This window comes from Carassius auratus, unplaced genomic scaffold (assembly GCF_003368295.1).
Source record: "Carassius auratus strain Wakin unplaced genomic scaffold, ASM336829v1 scaf_tig00007400, whole genome shotgun sequence".
NCBI lineage: Eukaryota > Metazoa > Chordata > Actinopteri > Cypriniformes > Cyprinidae > Carassius > Carassius auratus.
The window spans coordinates 1-19558 of NW_020523843.1; the positions used below are offsets into that span (position 1 = coordinate 1).

At 37.7% G+C, this 19558-nt stretch overlaps 1 protein-coding gene across 2 annotated transcripts in view; it reads left to right on the forward strand.

The window, feature by feature from the left end:
• The first annotated feature begins 4426 nt into the window (after positions 1-4426).
• Positions 4427-19558, forward strand: part of LOC113071475 (neuron navigator 2-like) — a 29804-nt gene continuing 14672 nt past the window's right edge. The window contains exons 1-10 of one of the 2 annotated variants that reach the window (XM_026244827.1): positions 4427-4725; positions 5488-5620; positions 5882-6188; positions 6900-7605; positions 12357-12770; positions 14004-14069; positions 14507-14557; positions 15897-16054; positions 16269-16448; positions 18446-18498. In XM_026244827.1, the coding sequence (XP_026100612.1) occupies positions 4643-4725; positions 5488-5620; positions 5882-6188; positions 6900-7605; positions 12357-12770; positions 14004-14069; positions 14507-14557; positions 15897-16054; positions 16269-16448; positions 18446-18498 (2151 nt within the window). In that variant the 5' untranslated portion in view covers positions 4427-4642. The remainder of the gene's footprint in view (positions 4726-5487; positions 5621-5881; positions 6189-6899; positions 7606-12356; positions 12771-14003; positions 14070-14506; positions 14558-15896; positions 16055-16268; positions 16449-18445; positions 18499-19558) is intronic. The other variant, XM_026244828.1, reaches the window with a different exon arrangement.

Here is a 19558-nt window from a genome sequence, read left to right on the forward strand (position 1 = left end):
GGCAGTAAGGGCCTCCCATCTCGCTCATCTGTATGTGGGTGTCCTGGACTGTTTTCAACTGTAAAGACTCGCATTCGTGGGGCTTCTAATATTTTGGTGATATATTGAGAAAAGAGTCTTAAAACGATAACTCCAGTTGGAAGTTTGGACACACATAATTACAGTTTTTGCCATTTTAGAACAACAATATAAACGGAAGTATGTACTCTTATAAAGTCTAGAACTTTTTTTGGATACACTTTGTAGGTTTTTAGCATAAAGAATATATTCAGTTATATGCTAGTGTACATAAACAATACATACATAGTTTGTAAAGGTTAGAGTTATTTAAAAGAATGCAAAACTTTACGTTTTCGGCCCTTTTTTGTATAAGAAGTACATTAGAAGTTTTGGGCTCAGCGAAGGATGCTTTAAACTGATCAAAAGTGAAAGTGAGACCTTTACATTGTTACAAATTATTCTATACTTTTTAATATTTAACCTTTCGTTTTATGAGAGAAGCCTGAAAAAAAGAATCACCTTTTCCACATTAAAATATTAAGCAACTGTTTTCAGCAATATATTATAATGAACATTTTCAACAAGAATAATCATTTATTGAGCACCGAATCAGCAGATTAAAAGGATTTCTGAAGGAGTCGTGTGGCACATGAAGACTGAAGTAATGGTAAAATACACATTTTACAAATATATTGTATTAGAAAACAATATTTAAATGAATTAAAATAGAATGTACTAGTTTTCTTAATATTGATACTGGCTTCTGATCAAATCAGTGCATCTTTTGCTTTCAAAAACATAAAAATATTTCTTTCGAAAAAACCTTTAAAAATCAATACTGACCCCAGACTTCTGAACTCTAGTGTATTTATTAAAAGACATTTACTTTTACTGATAAGCTTCTACTTGCATGAAGACATTTTCTCTTGTGGCCCTGAAAAAGAGAGATTCCTCTCTACCAGCCCACATCTGTCGAGATTCCAGAGCCTTAGAAACCTGGAAAAGGGGGAATCTGGAATTTTACGGTTTAGGATTTGCAGCGTTTGGAAAGCAGAGTGGTGTAGTGAAAGTGGTGAGTGTCGGGTAGGTGGACGTTAGACTCTCTAATTAATACTCAAAACTGAATATATCGTGTTTGTTCGCTTGTTATTGGTTATTTTAGAAATAGTCAAAGAAATAGAGCTGGTAGTAAAGTGTACACACTGTATATGCTTATATAGAGATGTATATGAGATACATTTAACAGATGGATCGGCTCTCTGCTTTTCTCAGTGTAAACTGATACAGCGTAATATAAACTCCAGTTATGGGATCTTCATCTCAGTAGTGTTTCATGTGTGCACGTCGCTGTGTTTATATGCTTTAAAACCTAAGAAGCGTGCACATTTTAAATGTGTGCTTGGGGGGGTTGGGTTACAAGTCCGACTCTCTAACCATTAGGCCAATACAGTATAATATAGATATATATATATATATATATATTATTATATATATCTTTTTTTTTCATTAATTTATTACATTTTAGTCACACAAAACGTTCATTTTACAGCTTGTCCTTGCACATATCATTTCCAACTTGAGTTCTCTTCTGTGATCTTCTGATGTCAAGTCAAGTCAAGTCACCTTTATTTATATAGAGCTTTAAACAAAATACATTGTGTCAAAGCAACTGAACAACAATCATTAGGAAAACAGTGTCTCAATAAATGCAAATCACAGTTAAAGGCAGTTCATCATTGAATTCAGTGATGTCATCTCTGTTCAGTTTTAAAAAGTGTCTGTGCATTTATTTGCAAATCAAGTCAATGATATCGCTGATGAAGTGACTCCAACTCAGATTGTGCAGAAGAATCATCTGTTTTTCTGGGTCTTGTCCTGGTGGTCCTCTGAGACAAGGTCTTTACAGGGGATCTGTATCTGGGCTCTAGTTGTCCTGTCTCCGCTGTCTTTCAGGGCTGGTAGAGGACCTTTCTAGGTGCTGATCCACCGTCTGGTCTGGATACGTCTGAGGATCCGGGCGACTGCAGTGACCCTCTGATCTGGACACAGACTGGATCTGGTGGCTACGGTGACCTCGAAATAAAGAGAAACAGACTAATATTAGCATAGATGCCATTCTTCTAAATGATGTAGCAAGTACATTGGGTGTTATGGGAAGTGTCCCTGGTTCCGGTTTAACCTAATTAATGCAGCCTAAAAATCCTTTAATGGATTTGGATATTAAAAGCATATTAGTATGTTATGTGTAAACCAGGTTAAAGAGATGGGTCTTTAATCTAGATTTAAACTGCAAGAGTGTGTCTGCCTCCCGAACAATGTTAGGTAGTTTATTCCAGAGTTTAGGCGCCAAATAGGAAAAAGATTTGCCACCCCCAGTTGATTTTGATATTCTAGGAATTATCAAATTGCCTGAGTTTTGAGAATGTAGTGGACGTAGAGGATTATGATGTCTTAAGTCATTCCTGGCCATACAGTGAAACTGACTAAAAAGCACCAAATATATAGTTCACAGTCTATATTCCAAGTCAGGTCGTACCAAGTGTAATATCAATGATGAGACGTGAAGATCCATTATGTTTAATGCCATTGATGACTTGATGCCTGGTACTTCGGTAGGAGCCGTATTTGCATGTAGGAGAACATAAATGAGATTTGAGAGTTAAGATGTTCGAGTCACTCAATCAGTTCAAACAGATTCTCCATTTGAACTGATCTGTTCAACTGAATCGGACCAACTCTAAACCAAAGTCGAATGGCAAAAGAGACCTTGATGAAGCAAATTGGTTAAATAGTGCATGCAAGAAGGGGGAAAAACGATAACCACAGATGAAAGAATAAAAAGCCTGTTGACCTCTCATTGTTTCGTGGTCAGAGAGAGCTTTTGTCATTCTTCTTACCGCAGAGCTGAGCATGGAAGGTCTGGAATGCCCCGAACTGTTGGGAACGTAACGGTCTTTATAAAAGCCTGCCAGTTAACCTACTCCACACATCGCACACACACACACACACACTTGCCTTGTTTAACCCCACTCCAGCCTTCCTGTGCTAAGGTTTATTGCACTGATGCCAGATCGTGAGAGGGGGGATTTGAAGAGGTGGTTAAAAGCTGCATAATCAACATCTTAATGTATGTTTTAGTAGAGATTTAGCTCCACATTTTGAGGCAAGCACAGAATATACATTTCTAATGTTCCTTATTTTGATTTGTTTTGTCTTTTTTTTGGTGCTAGCTATTTATGCTAGTCTCCTGGTTTGTCAGATATGTATTTTATATGTATAAGGAGGAATGGCTGAAAAAATGCATCGTGTCATATGATGATATAAAAACTGTGTCATGTATATAGCTAGGGGGATTCAGGAAAAATTTCATGGAAACAGACTGAAAATATATAATGAAAAATAAAAAAATAATTAAAATTGACCAAATTTAACATATTGTTTTTTTAATTCCTCAACTGCTTTCATTTTAAATACGACTTAAATCAATTATGAGGTTAATTACAGTTATTTTGTATTATTTTATTTATAATAATTTTTATTTTGACAGAAATTTTTATGTTTATATATCTAACAGTACACTAGTGTTAATAGAAAATTAGATTTTTTAAAATAATTATGAATAATTGTATGAAAAATATTTTACATATTTATAATATATAAGATATATATATATATATATATATATATATATATTAAAATATAAATTCTGTATACTATAATCTTTATATACTAAATTCTCTACTGTATATATTATAAATTCTTAATACTGTACAGTCATATTTTAGAGCAAGAGTATCATTATATTATATGTATGTTATTAAATGCTAGGCTCAGACAGAATATGCATAATTGGGGTAATCTGTGTGTTTTTACAGAATTAATTTAAATATGGGAAAAGATGTTTACACTCTTATAAGTATCTGAAAGCTACTAAATTATTTAATAAACGAACATCCATGCAGGGGTCAACAATCTAATTCTCAGTTATTCGCTTTCCTTAATGACCATTAAGTCTGTTTACATGAAAGACAACGGTCATAGATCTGTGTGCGTGCTGAAGTAACTGACGTCACCCCTGCAGGTTTGTGTGGAGGATTGGGTTCTCAAGGGAGAAACTGCGGAGCTGCTGTTTAAAGCAGAGCGGCTGGTTAGCCTGCTGGTCCACTGGAGACAGTAATGTTAGGGTTGCGAGCCAGAGAGAAGCCCTCATTCAAGCTACACTCAAAACACTGATCTTTAATTAGCATCCTAGACCCAGTAGGGTGGTTCTGCATGTGCATGTGTGTGTGTAAAAGAGAAAAAGTGTGTGTGTTTGGATAAATGTGTGCTGTTTTTTTTTTATCTTTTTGACCTCTATTATCACTCTCTTTTTGTCCTTCTCACGCTCTGTTTGTCTGTGTGTCAATGTGAAGTGAGCATTTCTCTGGCTTCTTGGTCTGTGGCGACTCCAGCGATCTGCAGGGTTTGAACGTCACTCTTAAGGATCAAATTACCAGAGAGAAAAAACTCAGACAGAGAGAGAGAGAGAGAGAGTGACAGGAGGCAGAGGTCTGAGGGAATACATGCATCATCGTGCAAGTAAAGGAAGGAGTGAGGAATAAATACAACTTTTTTGTAGCTTACATTTTGAGCATTTAAGATCATGAGGCATCTTTTCACTCCGATCAATCTCATTATTCCCACCCCGGCTATTGGAATCCATGGCAGTCGCGGACATCGAATCAGGTAGACTTATTAAAGAAAAGGATTTATGGAGAAATCAGTGCCTTGTCCTTAAACGTTTTGTCTTGTACTAGAGAAAGTTTACATGATCATTTAAACTGAATGCTGAGGCTGAGCTGTCAACGTCTGTAAAACTAAGAGAACAGCAAAGCAAAAGATAGCTGGTGCACATTCATTCACTCTTTAGACTAATGTACTGGATGGATGGATGGATGGATGGATGGATAGATAGATAGATAGATAGATAGATAGATAGATAGATAGATAGATAGATAGATAGATAGATAGATAGATAGATAGATAGATAGATAGATAGATGGGAGTTAAAGGTCACATAGGTCACTTGTACTGTTGTGTGGCTTGTGTGTTTGAGTTGGTGTGTGTGTGTTTGTGTGTGTGTGTGTTTGTTTGTGTTTTCTTTTGTTGTCATAGTACGGTCTGAATGATGGTGGCCACCCGTGAGCGAGAGGATGGTGTTAAACACAGTGTTCAGTTTCTCCGGTTAGCCACTATGACCCTGAGAAGATCCAAAACTGTACAGTAAATGTAGTGCATTAAAAGCCTGTCATGTGTGGGCTTCATAGACCTGTGATGTGGTCAAAAATCACTCAATAACCACAGCCGATGCTTTTTTCTTTTTTCAGTCCAAAGATATGTTTCTATATAATGTCTCTACTGAAAACTTAAGTCCCATACCTTTCATATATTTGATAACAGAGTCTCAGATAATGTCTAAACTTTTCTTTTGTGTGTGTGTGTTTCCAGTTGGGATGACAGTAGTTCAGTCAGCAGTGGGATCAGTGATGCTATTGATACCGATGACATCATGAACACCAGCTCCTCCATAAGCTCTTACGCCAACACCCCCGCCGCGTCCCGTAAGGCCCTGAACGGACAGGTATGACCCGCACACACACACACACACACACACACACACTCTGATTCAGTATGAACCTTTGTGTAAGACCTGAAATTTGGAGCTCATAAGCATCCTAACATACTAATATACTATTATTTCTATATCACATCACTGTGGAAAATATATGAACACTCGCTGATATGACTATATTACTCATTTCTAAAATTAAGGAATATTTGTACTTGCTAAAATTTGTAACATTCATAATGTTGATTTGGAAGTTTGTGTTGTTCTCCATAGCCTCAGACAGATGCAGAGAAGCATTCAGCAGGCAAACACAACACTGCTTGGTCCAGCGATGAAGTTAGGAAGGCAGACGGGGGTTTGGATTGTGACATCAAATTGGAAGCAGGTCTGAAGTGGCGGCGGACCCCTTCAGATGTTTCAGAGGAGTCCGATAAGAGCACCTCTGGACGGAAAACAGCACCTATCAGTCAGACGGGCTCCTGGAGGAGGGGCATGAGTGCACAGGTGGGCGTGACTGTACCGCAGACCAAAAGTACAACAGTAATCACGGGAACCGGCGTGATTAAGACACAAGGGACAGGTACGTGTTCTCTGTCTAAGAGCATTTTGAAAACATTTCAACTTGACTGGTCAGTGACGGAATTCAGAAAATTGAAAATAAAATGAAATGACAGTTTGGCTCAATGTGATCCCTTCATCTGTCCTGACTTTGAGTGGCTTGAAACGTGCAATTGGGAACAAAATAGGCATCAACTATCTTGCCAAATGTGTAATGAAAAACACTTATAAACCAGCTGTTGACAACAAAAGAGAAGCTTTAAGGACTCTCTATAGGTTTCTGCCAAAATAAAAGCTTGATGGTTTAATATTTAAAAATGCATAATTGTAGAAAAGAAAAAATGTATGAACATTTGAAAGTTATTTTATTCTATAGTATATTATATAGTTATTTTAAGTATTGTAAGTATTTTACAGTTGTACTTTAAATTGTTTTCTTAAAAAAATGTTTTTTACAATAGCAATGTTTTTTTGTTTAAATATATATATTTTTTATATCTTTATATGTTAATATATGTAATCAAAAAGAATCTGGCCAAATTGTGCAGCCCTAAAGACATCCACAGCAGACCTGAAAATGTATTTATTTATCTTTTTGATTGTAAGCACACTTTTTTATCTGATGGACTGCAAAATACCTTTTTTTTATATAATTTACAATTATTAAAATTAAATTATTTATAATTCAATAAATAATGTATAAACAAAGATGTAACATTCTTTTGTTCAATAGGTAAAACAGATGATGCTAAGGTCTCCGAGAAAGGCCGCATGTCTCCCAGTTCCAACATCGTCCAGCATTCCTCCTCCGACGCCGGTCGAAGCAGCGGAGACGAAGCCAAGAAAACACCCGCAGGCCGAGTCCCCACAAGCACATTTGGTTTCAAAAAGCCCAACGGCGTGCACGGCCCGGCCACTGTGGTTCCCACCTCCAGCATCCCTCTGGTGACAGCGAGTGGTGCCACCATCACCAGCGGCTCTGCCACCCTGGGTAAGATTCCCAAGTCCTCCGCCCTTCTGGTGGGTGGGAGAGGGTCGATAAAAGGGGCTGTGGATGGTGTATTGCCCCTTCAGGAGGATGGCTACCTGTCCCCCAGTGCTCGTTCAACACTGCAGTACAGAAGTCTACCTCGACCCTCTCGTTCTGGAGCCACGGCCCGTAACGGAAACCGATCGTCCACAAGCAGCATTGAGTCAAGCTTGAGCTCCCGGACACCTGTCCTTACTGCCGTCACGGCCGGCAAACCGAAAGATTCTGCCACTAAAACCAACGGGCACATAGTCCAAGCCAATCAGATGGACAAAGAGAAGGGCGTGGCCTCAGAGATAGACAACCTGAGAACCAATCCGATTGTTTCGGGAGGAGGGGCGGCGACTATCCCACAGACAGCGAGACAGGGAAACAAGTATAGCGAGGTCTCGTCTCCAACATTGCGAAGGTACGTAATGGCAACTTACCACACACAGAATTTCACCCTCATGAATCAGAGCTTCCATTGACGTTTCCTCAATTAATAGCTCCATTCATCTTCTCGGGCCCCTCTTACACAGCCAAACATGTGAAAGAAGGAATGAGTTTTGGTAACCTCCTCCAGCTCTGTGATTAGGGTCTATCTGAAGCTGTTTACACAGCCTGCTTCATGACGGTCATAGATCACGACTCTCCAGGGTGGCTCGCGTTTCCCTCTGAGCTGCTCGTGTTATTGATGAGAAAAGCTCTTTTAATCTCTTCCCACTGTTTTTAATGATTGAACCATGCTTTTTCCTCAGCTTCAGGGGTTAAAAAGGGACAAAGTGAACATTAAAGGTTGAAAATAAAGAGAAATAGAAATTAGTAAGCATCACTCTCACTTAGTATGCCAATTGCTCATACTTTAAAACATATAACTCTTTGTATTCAACTTCAGTATTTAACTTGTCCTGCATGTTTGCGTTATATACTTGATCACACTTTTTTCAATATTATTTTTAGAAAGATTATTTATTATGAAAGAAGTCAATGCTTTTATTCAGAATTGAATAAATGCGACAATAAAGATATGTATAATGTTGCAAAAGATTTTTTATTCAAAATAAGTGCTAAACTTTATATTGAGCGAAGAATACAGAAAAAATGTAAATAAGAATTATCATAGTTTCCACAAAAATATTAAAACTGTTTTCAACATTAATGGTAATAAGAATTAATATTTGTAATAAATAAATATTTAATAAATTACATATATTATATATTTTTTAGCAATAGCAACATATCAGCATATTACAATATTTGAGGATTCGAGTAACGTCTGCTGAAAATTCAACCTTCTTATCGCTGGAATAATTGACATTTCAAATTAGAATACATTCGAAAATTAGGTTATTTTAACACAAAAAATAATGTTTTACTGTATTTTGTTCAAATTGGTGAACATAAGAGACTTCTTTCAAAATCATTTTTAGAAATATTACCAACTTTATTATTTTTATTACTTTTGGTAATGTATACAGTATGTACACTAGCTTCATAGTATAAAAAGAAACTAAAATGCCTTTCCATTTTACTTTATTTTATGCTACCTTGAGCACCCACTCCTTCAGAAATGAAAGAATCTAGATGTCAAGTTTACTCATGATGGCCATGACTGCTTAACCTGACCTAGCATCGGTGAGCATTTGAACCTTATGCATCCGGGTGAGTAGGGTACGCTGGCGCGTTCTGGCTGCCGCTCCTCTCTCTCTCTCTCCGCTGGGATGCAGCGTGCTTTCTTCATGTTTGTCGGGAAATTGTTTTTCTTGGTGTTGGCCTGGTTACTTTCTATCGGCTCTGTGGACTCACAGATAGGCTTATTGGGAGCTGATGCAGACGAGGCTTTAATGAACATGGCCTTACAGTACACCTCTCGCCAGCTCTTATCCCTGAAGTGGAATTACTATCTGTCGGGGGACACCTACGACCGCTGTGACAGGGCTGGATTACTGCGGCCCAAGCGGTATATTCATCGGAGCACAGGACGAAGCTACATCTCTTCCTCGTCATCTTCCATCCCAGTTTTGAACTGCCGACGAAGGACTACAAGACTGTCATCCTCCGGGGTTGATCTTACTAACTTTTCTGCTCTGCCGTATGAGCGGCAGTTCTGTGATGCGCCGTCTACAAGCCCTTTAAAAGCCGCGTTACTGAACGCGCGCTCAGTGAACAACAAAGCTCTATTACTGGCGGATTTTATCATGGACAATAAGCTGGACTTGTTTTTCATCACGGAAACATGGCACAAACAGGACGATGGTTTTCTTTTTAATCAGCTGACTCCAGCGGGCTTTGGACTCATTGACGTTTCACGAACTACAGGTAGAGGTGGTGGTATTATAGTTCTTTACAAACTGCAATACAAGATTCACCCTGTGTCCGTTCCTCCTTTTAAAACTTTTGAATGTCTTGTTTTAAATGTGTCGGATACTCACTCTGCTCTCCATTCTGCCATGGTCACTATCTACCGACCTCCTAAACTGAATAAGGACTTTCTGTCTGAGTTTGCTGATCTTCTTTCTATATTGTCTGTCAGATTTAAGAGAATTTTGATTCTGGGTGATTTTAACTTGCATGTAGATCAGAAAGCCTGTCTCTTGGCCAAGGATTTTCTATCACTCTTGGACTGTTTTAATTTTTCTCAGTTTGTAAATGTCCCCACTCACTGTAAAGGACACACGTTAGATTTAATTATTGCAAATGACTCATCTCTTTCTAATCTCTCTGTTGTGGATGCTGGACTTTCTGATCATCTAGCTATCTTTTTTAATATTGAAACATTTCAGTCTAGTAGAGAGACTTCACGAACTATTTCTTTCCGTAAATGGCAATCAATTGATCATGCTATTTTTGCAAACTCGATTGTCTCTTCTTTAGTTGACATGTCTTCTGCTCCTCTCGAGGATAAAATTTTAGCATTCAATAATGTCCTTACAGCCAACTTGGACATCTTTGCACCCATAAAAACACGTAATGTTTCATTTGCACAGTCAGCCCCCTGGTATAATGGTGAATTGCGTATACAGAAAGCTGTGTGTCGGAAATTAGAGCGAAAATGGCGTCACTCTGGTTTAAATGTGTTCCACCAGGCATGGAAAGATTGCTTGTCAAACTACAGAGTAGCCATTGAAACTGCAAGATCTGCCTATTTCTCAAACATTATTGATAATAATCAAAGCAATCCCAGGAAGCTCTTTCATACAATTAACAGTCTGCTTAAAGCAGATGGTGTCAGTTCTATGACTTTATCTGATGGGCTGTGTAATGAGTTTCTCAAATCTTTCAGTGAAAAAATTTACAATATTCGCACAAATATCCATTCCTTGCAGTCTGCAGATCTACCAGTTAATACTCCTAGGTTCTCTGGCATTCCTTTATCCAAATTTACTTTATTACAACCTGAGATGCTCTGCAACCAGGTTTCTGGTATGAAAGCTACCACTTGCATACTTGATCCCATGCCTGGTAGCCTGTTTAAATCCTGTTTTGGTCCTTTATGTCCCTCAGTTCTTGCTATAATAAATGACTCTTTGTCAACAGGGGAGGTGCCAGCAGCACTTAAAACTGCTGCGGTTACTCCTGTTTCAAAAAAGCAAAACTCTGATGTGAAAAATCTGTCAAATTATCGCCCAATCTCAAATCTATCATTTCTGTCTAAAATCTTGGAGGGTGTGGTTGCAGCTCAATTAAACAAACACTTAATTGAAAATAAACTATTTGAGCAACATCAATCAGGTTTTCGAAAATTACACAGCACTGAGACTGCGTTGGTGAAAGTCGCTAATGACTTACTAATTGCCTCCGACTCCGGCTCCACGTCCATTCTCATTCTCTTGGATCTCAGTTCAGCCTTCGACACTATTGACCATGCCCTACTACTTAATCGCCTCGAACATGTATTTGGCTTGTCAGAGACTGTTCTTGACTGGTTCAAGTCCTATTTCACTGACCGTAGCCAATTTGTTTTTATGGGTGGGTTATAGGTCCAAGGTTGGTTCTGTTCATACGGGTGTTCCACAAGGTTCAGTCTTGGGTCCTCTACTCTTTAGTATGTACATCTTTCCACTTGGTCAATTACTACAATCTCTAAACCTTAACTATCACTTTTATGCTGATGATACACAGATTTATATCCATACTAGACCGGGTCAGCAAGTGAACGTTGGGCATCTTTCTAACTGTATTGCTGAGATAAAGATTTGGATGTCCAATAATTTTCTGTCTCTAAACGGCTCAAAAACAGAAGTCATGCTCCTTGGATCTCCACATCAACTGCGAAAGGTTGGGTCTCCTACTCTGTCTGTTGATGGCGTTGCACTGGAGTTTAAGTCCAAATTAAAGAATTTGGGTGTCATATTTGACGCCACACTGTCATTTGAGCCTTTTGTCCAGAATACAGTTAAGACATCGTTTTATCACCTCAGAAATATAGCCCGGCTACGTCCTATGTTATCCTTTTCGGTAGCTGAGAAGTTGATTAACTCTTTTGTCTTTTCGCGCATTGACTACTGCAATGGTCTTCTAGCTGGGGTATCTAAATCATCACTGGATAAATTGCAATATCTTCAAAATTCAGCTGCTAGAGTACTATCTGGGGTCAAGACCAGGGACCATATAACTCCAGTCTTGGAGTCCCTGCACTGGCTACCTGTTAGGTACCGTATTGATTTTAAAATCCTTATGCTGGCCTATAAATCTCTGCACAATCTGACACCTGAGTATTTGACTGACTTATTAATCCCCTACACACCACGTCGCAATCTGCGCTCCTCTCAGAGTGGTCTATTGGTTGTTCCGAAGACACGGCTTCATACGTGGGGTGACCGAGCATTCTCTGTCTATGCTCCTAAGCTCTGGAATTCTCTCCTGGCCGACATCAGGGAAGCACATTCATTAGTGACTTTTAAATCTCTTCTTAAAACATTTTATTTTAGGATTGCTTTTACATGAACTTGATTTTACGCGTTTATTTTCTTGTACTTACATTGTGTTTATTCATTTGGAGTTATGCTTGTATGTAAAGTGCTTTGAGAAAGCTACTTTTAAAGGCGCTATACAAAATAAATATATTATTATTATTATTATTATTATGATTTCTGATCCTCTCTTTTGCTGTTACTTTCAGATTTACTGAATGTTCCGTTTTAATATATTCTCTGTTTCTCTTTCTTCAACTCTCAGACTTTTTGGAGGTAAGGCTGCTAAACAAGTCCCGGGCACCACTGCAGAGAGCATGAAAAACTCAGTCGTAATTTCCAACCCCCACGCTACCCTCGGGCACACCCAGTCCTCCGGTGGGCCCTTGGACTCCCCCTCCACAATACCAGGCAGCGGCGGCAGCAGTCCTCTGTACGGGGGTCGTGGTGTCAGCATCGGGGGCAGTGAACAGGCTTCAAGCCCTGGTTCGGTGTACTCAACGGGCACTGGGACCTGGGGCACCACCATCAGCAGCTCTTCGGCTCTCGGCTACCCCTCCGTCAGCAGCATGCACACCAGCAGCGAGTCCATCGACATGTCAGTGGGCAACGGGCATCACCGTGATGATGTTCACCCGGTGCTGATGAGAACGGCCAGTGCTAAGATAGGCTCAGAGAGGTGAGTCTGGGAGTTAGAAGGAAATACATGGTACTTTTTTATCTGTGAGACTGGTCTGGGTTAACACTGAAATATTGTGATTTATAATTCACAATTTTAGTGCTAATCTGAATTGGATTTTGATTCAGAATCAGAACGAGTTGTTGATTCTGAAAAACCGAATCTCCTTAATGATTTTAATGATGTCCATGGAATACAGGAGTCACTTCTGAACTCACGCTCACATGGTGATGATGACCATGGCAGAAGAGACATGATAGCCGCAGTGTCAAAATCATAACTCTGAATTGGAATCTACAGTAATCTCAAACTAGAATTCAGATTTTGATTCAAATTCTGATTCGGAATGCCGATTCAGTTCATAAGTTATTTGGTGTTATTTAAAACACCTTAAGACTCTAGGTTTACAAATTTGAATTAAATCACATCGCAAATCAGGAAACCAATTTCGATTCAGTGTTATTTTAGTATTATTTTTATACGATGATAATATTTATTCATGTTTTTGATTAGCTTTTATTTGTAGGTTTTCATGTAAGTCCAAGTTTTTTGTCTTTTATATCTTTTTTGTCTAAAACTTTATCTTTAGTTTTAGAAATGTTAGTACTTTAACATGCATTTCAGGTAGTTGCTAAGGCAGCATTTCTAACTTTATTTGTTAAGGGTAATTTTTCATATAATTATTTGTAATGTGTTTTAGTCATAGTTTACAATACAAAACAGTTTCAACTCAGATTCTGTTATTTGATGTTTATATTTTAATTTATAGTTCTAATTTGAAATTATTATTATTATTATTATTATTTTTTACATTATTTTTTACATTATTATACATTTTATTCTGAATATCTAAGTACAATAATTTACAACAGCTTCGAACGTGACTCAGCCAATCAGAAGGATCGGAATTCTCTGTTTTAGGTGATCTACTGAATTGGAATCTGAAACAGAATTCGGATTTTGATTCGGATATTGATTTCATTTAAACGTGTACTAAAGTCAGTTGGTGTTTGTTGAAAAACCAGATTGATGGATAAAGTGTAGTTTTACAAATGTAAATTGCACCATTCTGTCACAGTGCTCAGAATAACTTGCTTAACACACTTTATCAGGTTAAAGAACATGATACTGCAGTGTGGAAGCCTCTTTTTGTGTCTCTAATTCTGTATTCATCTCTTCTCCAATGTTCTCTCTGTCTATCAACCCTCTCCTCTCCCCTCTACTTCCCCCAAGTCCCCTCTCCTCTCCCTCTGCGAGTCCTAAATTCTGCCGTAACACATTGCCACGGAAGCAAGACAGGTAAAATGTCTGACAGCTTTTGGGTCCGCCTGTGCTGCTTTTTAATACTGACATGGCTTTGTGTCTTGTGTTCGCATAATTTTTTAGTTTTAAAGACCCCGTGTGAGCAAAACTTTTTGCTTTTAGTCCATGTCTTTTAGTTTTGAGGCCATTTAAATGATAGCGAACTTCTTTCTCTTTTGGAAAAATTGACCAAAAAATCTACTCCAGTGACACCTAGTGGTAAAATCCATAACTGTCCACAATCAAAGCCAGAGCTTTGATTACAGTGATGGTTTGTTGGGTTTATGATTAATGTGACGACACAAATCAAAACTCTCATGAGTTCTAGTTAAGTCAAAGGACAGATCAAATGATAATCACCTTGCTATTATAATTAAATTAAACCGTAAGATCTTCCTCAATCTCTTGTTGTTTTCATTTCATCCATCTCTCAGTGATTCCTGCAGTGATAGAAACACACTTCCCAAGCTGGGACTCAAGTACAGGTGCATTGTGGGAATGTGCAGACTGTGCTTTGGCACTCATGTTCTCCTTCTTTCTATTCTATCTCTTTTTCTCTCACACATGCTTCAGTTTTAATATGCATCGTGGCCACAATTTTATTTTAGAGCACTGTTTTCTGTTGCACTTTTGGTGTGAGTGCATGGCACTTGTCACTTTTTGTACAGAGTTTGTTTCAGAGTATGGAGTACTGTAAGTGAATTAGCAGCTTTTTGTACATTTCTGTTGTTCTTTCCACAGTTTTTCTACTTTTTTTCTGTCTGCAGTGTGTGAGCATTTTAAACTTTTATTCGTAATTCTGTTTACACACATGTTATTGCAAGTTAGTGATTAATTGTAAATAATTATTCACATTAATATTTATTTGTTTTTAGTTTTTATTGTAAATGCAATATATAGATTACACATTAATGTTAGTAATTGATGTCCTTAAATGTCAAATATAAATATATTTTCATATGCACTACAATTAGAAGGTTTGGGGGTCGGTGAGATTTCTTAAAATATTTAGATTAAATGTTTAAAAAGTATCTTATGCTCACCATGGCTGATTTATATATATATATATATATATATATATATATATATATATATATATATATATATATATATATATATAGTAAAAACAGTAATATTCTGAAACATTTGTACAATTTAAGATAACTGTTTTATGTTTTAATATATTTTAAGTTAAAGTAATTTGTTAAAGAAAATGAAAGACGTAATTTATTCCTGATGAAAAGCTGTATTTTCAGCATCATTCCTCCAGTCTTCAGTGTCACATGATCCTTCAGAAAATCATTCTAATATGATGATTTGATGCTCAAGAAACATTGCTTATTATTAATGTTAAAAACAGTTGTGCTTGATTAATATGTTTGTGGAAACCAAACAGATTCGGGATTATTTGATGAATAGAAAGATTTTAAATTTTTAATTGAAATCTTATAATTTTATAAATGATTTAATGTCACTTTTGATCGATTTAATGTTTCCTTGCTGAATATTAGTGTTCATATCTTTCAAATAAACTTTTGAACAGTAGTGTCAACATGTCATGTTTAAAATAAAATACTATAATATTAGAAACATCAGAAGAAGAAAAAAAAAAAAAAATATATATATATATATATATATATATATATATATATATATATATATATATATATATATATATATATATATATATTAAAATTAGAATAAATAAGATATCTTTATATGTACTAAAATTACTTTATTTCCACTCCAATTGGTCAGGTGTCAGATCACAATATTTGTGAGATTTGAATGCCGGCATCTGATTGGTTGGTCCTGTTGTTGCAGGTACGCCCCTTCAGCACAGCTGCGTCAGGAGGAGGCACGTGATTGGCTGCGCTCACATTCGGCTGGTGGTTTGCAGGACTCAGCCACTAACTCTCCCTTCTCCACCGGCTCCAGCTTGACGTCACCATCTGGAACGCGATTTAACTTTGCTCAACTTGGTAAACCAAATGCATTTACTGATATAATATGTAATACTTGCTATAATAAATTTTCTGTCCAAAGTCTGTGAAGATTATTTCACTCAATATTTCTGAAATGCGCAAATTTGTTACTTTTCACTTGCATGCCAATAAATCAGAAATAATAGAAAAATAGACTTTATCTAAGCGTGCATTTTGCTTTAAAACATAATTTGTCTTGTGTTATTTACAGGAAGCCCCACCACAGGTGCTCAGATTAACCTGGCCAGCCTGCGCAACAACAGCTTGACCAATCAGGATATCACGCTGGACAGCCATGGTGATTCCCGTCTGCGCAACTCCTGCATGTCGCTGGATGACAAGACGCGCACCATGAGCCGGTCGGGATCCTTCAGGGACGGGTTTGAGGAAGGTGAGAAAAATAAATGCAATAGACAGCAGATTGACTGATGCTCTTCTGTACTTTGTAAATGTTTAATTTCATTCATGCACTCATAATCCTGAGAAACAAAGTGAGAGACCTGTTCTGTGTTGTCAGCTACCTTTTAAGACAGTATCCTAACTGAAAAAGAAACCCCATAAGTGATTGATTTGGACATTGCAATGGCATTACAGGCAAATAGCACAACTCATACAAATCAAAATAGTTTCCATTATAGTTGATATATAACACACAAAAATAGGGTGAAATGGTCAATTTATAATAATGCTGAAGTATTCATGGCAGTACTTTCCAGTATTAAACCATCTAAGAGCTTTAGGGTTAGCATTATATGTCTATCTTCAGTCACATTTGACTTAATCAACAGTCTCTGTTCTCCTCTCCTCGACCTCGACTTTGAATAATTATTGTGTACATAAAGCTTTTAAAGTATTTTAAGTCATTCCAGTTTTTTCACTCAGCCCAGACACTCGTTCACGCACTTACCTGTTACGAGTCTCTCCTTTAAGAACAGGAAGACGTTTGCCAAAGACAGTTAAGCCATAAACTGTCCCCTGAAGAAAAGTGTTAGAATGACACTCACATCACACTAACCCAGTATTACCCAACTGTGCCTTTTGTGACATCTGAAACCAAATCCAGGTTAAAAGCCATGCACGTTCTCTTCAGAATCAAAATATGATACAGTATGTGTGGCACGGACAGGGGACTGAACACTGCAACATAAGTGTTGTAAACGTCCCAGAGGGATTGTGGGAACAGGTTTAAGAGAGGACTTGATCCACACACAGGAAGTAAAGAAGATACATTTCATATCCTCAGCCTCTGGCAGTAGTGATCTATGTATGTATCTATCTACCTTGGAAATATCTTGTAGTAACATGTAAATATCAATGTAAATAACTACCTTCAGAAATCAGAAAGTGCTTTCTTGAGCAAGTATACATAGAATTAAATTATGCTTACATTTAACTTAGATGGTTATAGTGTATTTCAAAGTATGGTGTACTACAGTACCATGTTTGTTACAGACTCATGCAGGTAATACGGTGCAAGAGACATTCATTTTTTATTTTATTTATGCATTTAGCATTTAGCAGACGCTTTTATTCAAAGTGACTTACAGTGCATTTAGACTAACATTTTCTTTTTTACCTAACTTGTGTTCCCTGGGAATTGAACCCACAACCTTTCGCTGCTAACGCAATGCTCTACCACTTGAGCCACAGGAAGACATAATGCATTTCCTCCGTCCCTGAACCATCCTCCCTCTCTCACACACATTATCTCTGTTTTGGTTTTCTGTGTGGTCCTTAGCTGAGTTTATACGCATCACTGCTCTTTCATTCTCACATCTTTAGCCCCGCCCACATCACGCCCAGCCAGCCGTTTGGCTGTTCCTCCGGGCTGATCTGGCATCATGAGGAAGTGCCAGGCGAGCCGTGGGTGGACTGTGGTTGGGCTGGTGTCTGTGATTTCTTTGGGAAATGATTTGAAGTCACACCCCTGAGCTCACAGTCACGATTAACGTTTCTGTTTGTGACTGAAGTTATTATTACCTCTGATGACTCACATCTTGTCGGGGCAGGTGAAAGTTTAATTAAAGGTTTTAGTTGTTAGACACAGTGTGTGTGGGTTGATGCTTTTGTCTGTGTGTGTCTGTTTTTCTGCAGAGATTAGCTGGCAGTTAACGTAGCATTTAGGTGTTTTGAAAAGCAAACAGTCAAACACTTTGCTGGATGTAATCTCTTCTGTGTACTTTAAAGTTACTGCTTAATGGAAGTAGTAGATTTTAGTGTTAAAATACACTGATTTTCCCTGCTGCGTGATGTGATGTAATTACTTTTGATCTGGGGTTTTTGTTTTGTCGCCTAACAACAGTCTGTCACACCCCAATGCAGTAAAATAAGAACAGTTTCATACAAGAATAAGCCTTAATTTCTAGAAATGTATGTTTCTCTCTTTAGTTCATGGATCGTCTCTCTCGCTGGTGTCCAGCACCTCTTCTGTCTATTCAACGGTGAGTTTTCAGTCCCTTTTAAAGTGTTTTAAGAAAAAAAAAATTATTTGTATTGTCTTTGATTCGTACAGTCACATTCATAATAAATAAACATTTATGAACATTGCAAATGATACAATCTGAACACCAAATTGTTGTATGAGAGACAGACAGACAGACAGACTGATAGACAGACAGACAGACAGACAGACAGACAGACTGATAGATAGACAGATAGATAGATAGACAGACAGATAGGTTTTAAGCTTTATTATTATGTGTTTCATTATAGGCTAAGTGTATATTTCAGCCAGTGATGATATAGGTTGATTTGGACTGTGCCACACCTCCAGATGGGCGGCTCTTCTTACCTGCAGAGGTGTTTTAACAACAGTCTTACTTAAGCACATGTGTGGTGAGTCTTCAGTTCAAATGAGGTTGATTTGAGGAACTTAGGGGGTAGAGATTTGTTTAGAGAGGATCAGATTCACTGAAGTAGAACGAGTGGAACATCATGATGATGGCGACTCTCTCTATGGGGACAGCTGTGACTCCTTGGGGATACACGGTAGGAACCTTAGTTTTTAGATTGCCCCTATTCTATATTTATACATTTGTGCGACATATTATTACGGTGGATTCATTCTCAGTTAAGTTCCAGTAAATAGGAAACTAATGATCTGTACTGACTTGGAAAGTGTCTCTTGTTGGACTTCGCTAAATAGAGAATTGACTCTTTAGTGTGTATTAATGCTGATTTGTCTGAAGTTGGAGGCTGTGAGGTGTGTTTGTTTGTGTATGTGGGTAACAGCTGTCATGCAGAAACATAGCGTCTCTTAGACACTAACATGAAATCTCTGTGGTGCTTTTGAAGATACAGATTCATTCTGTACTACAGAGTACTGAATGTTCATCAAAAGACAGATATAATGGCATGGTAATCCTCCGTCTCAAAGACAACAAAAGCTTCGAGATTTCCAACAAAGCTCTTCTGATCAGAGTTGCATTGACAAGGCAACATGTTGAGTCTGTAGGATCAGACACATTTACACAGAGCAAGACGTGACTAAACCAGACCAGC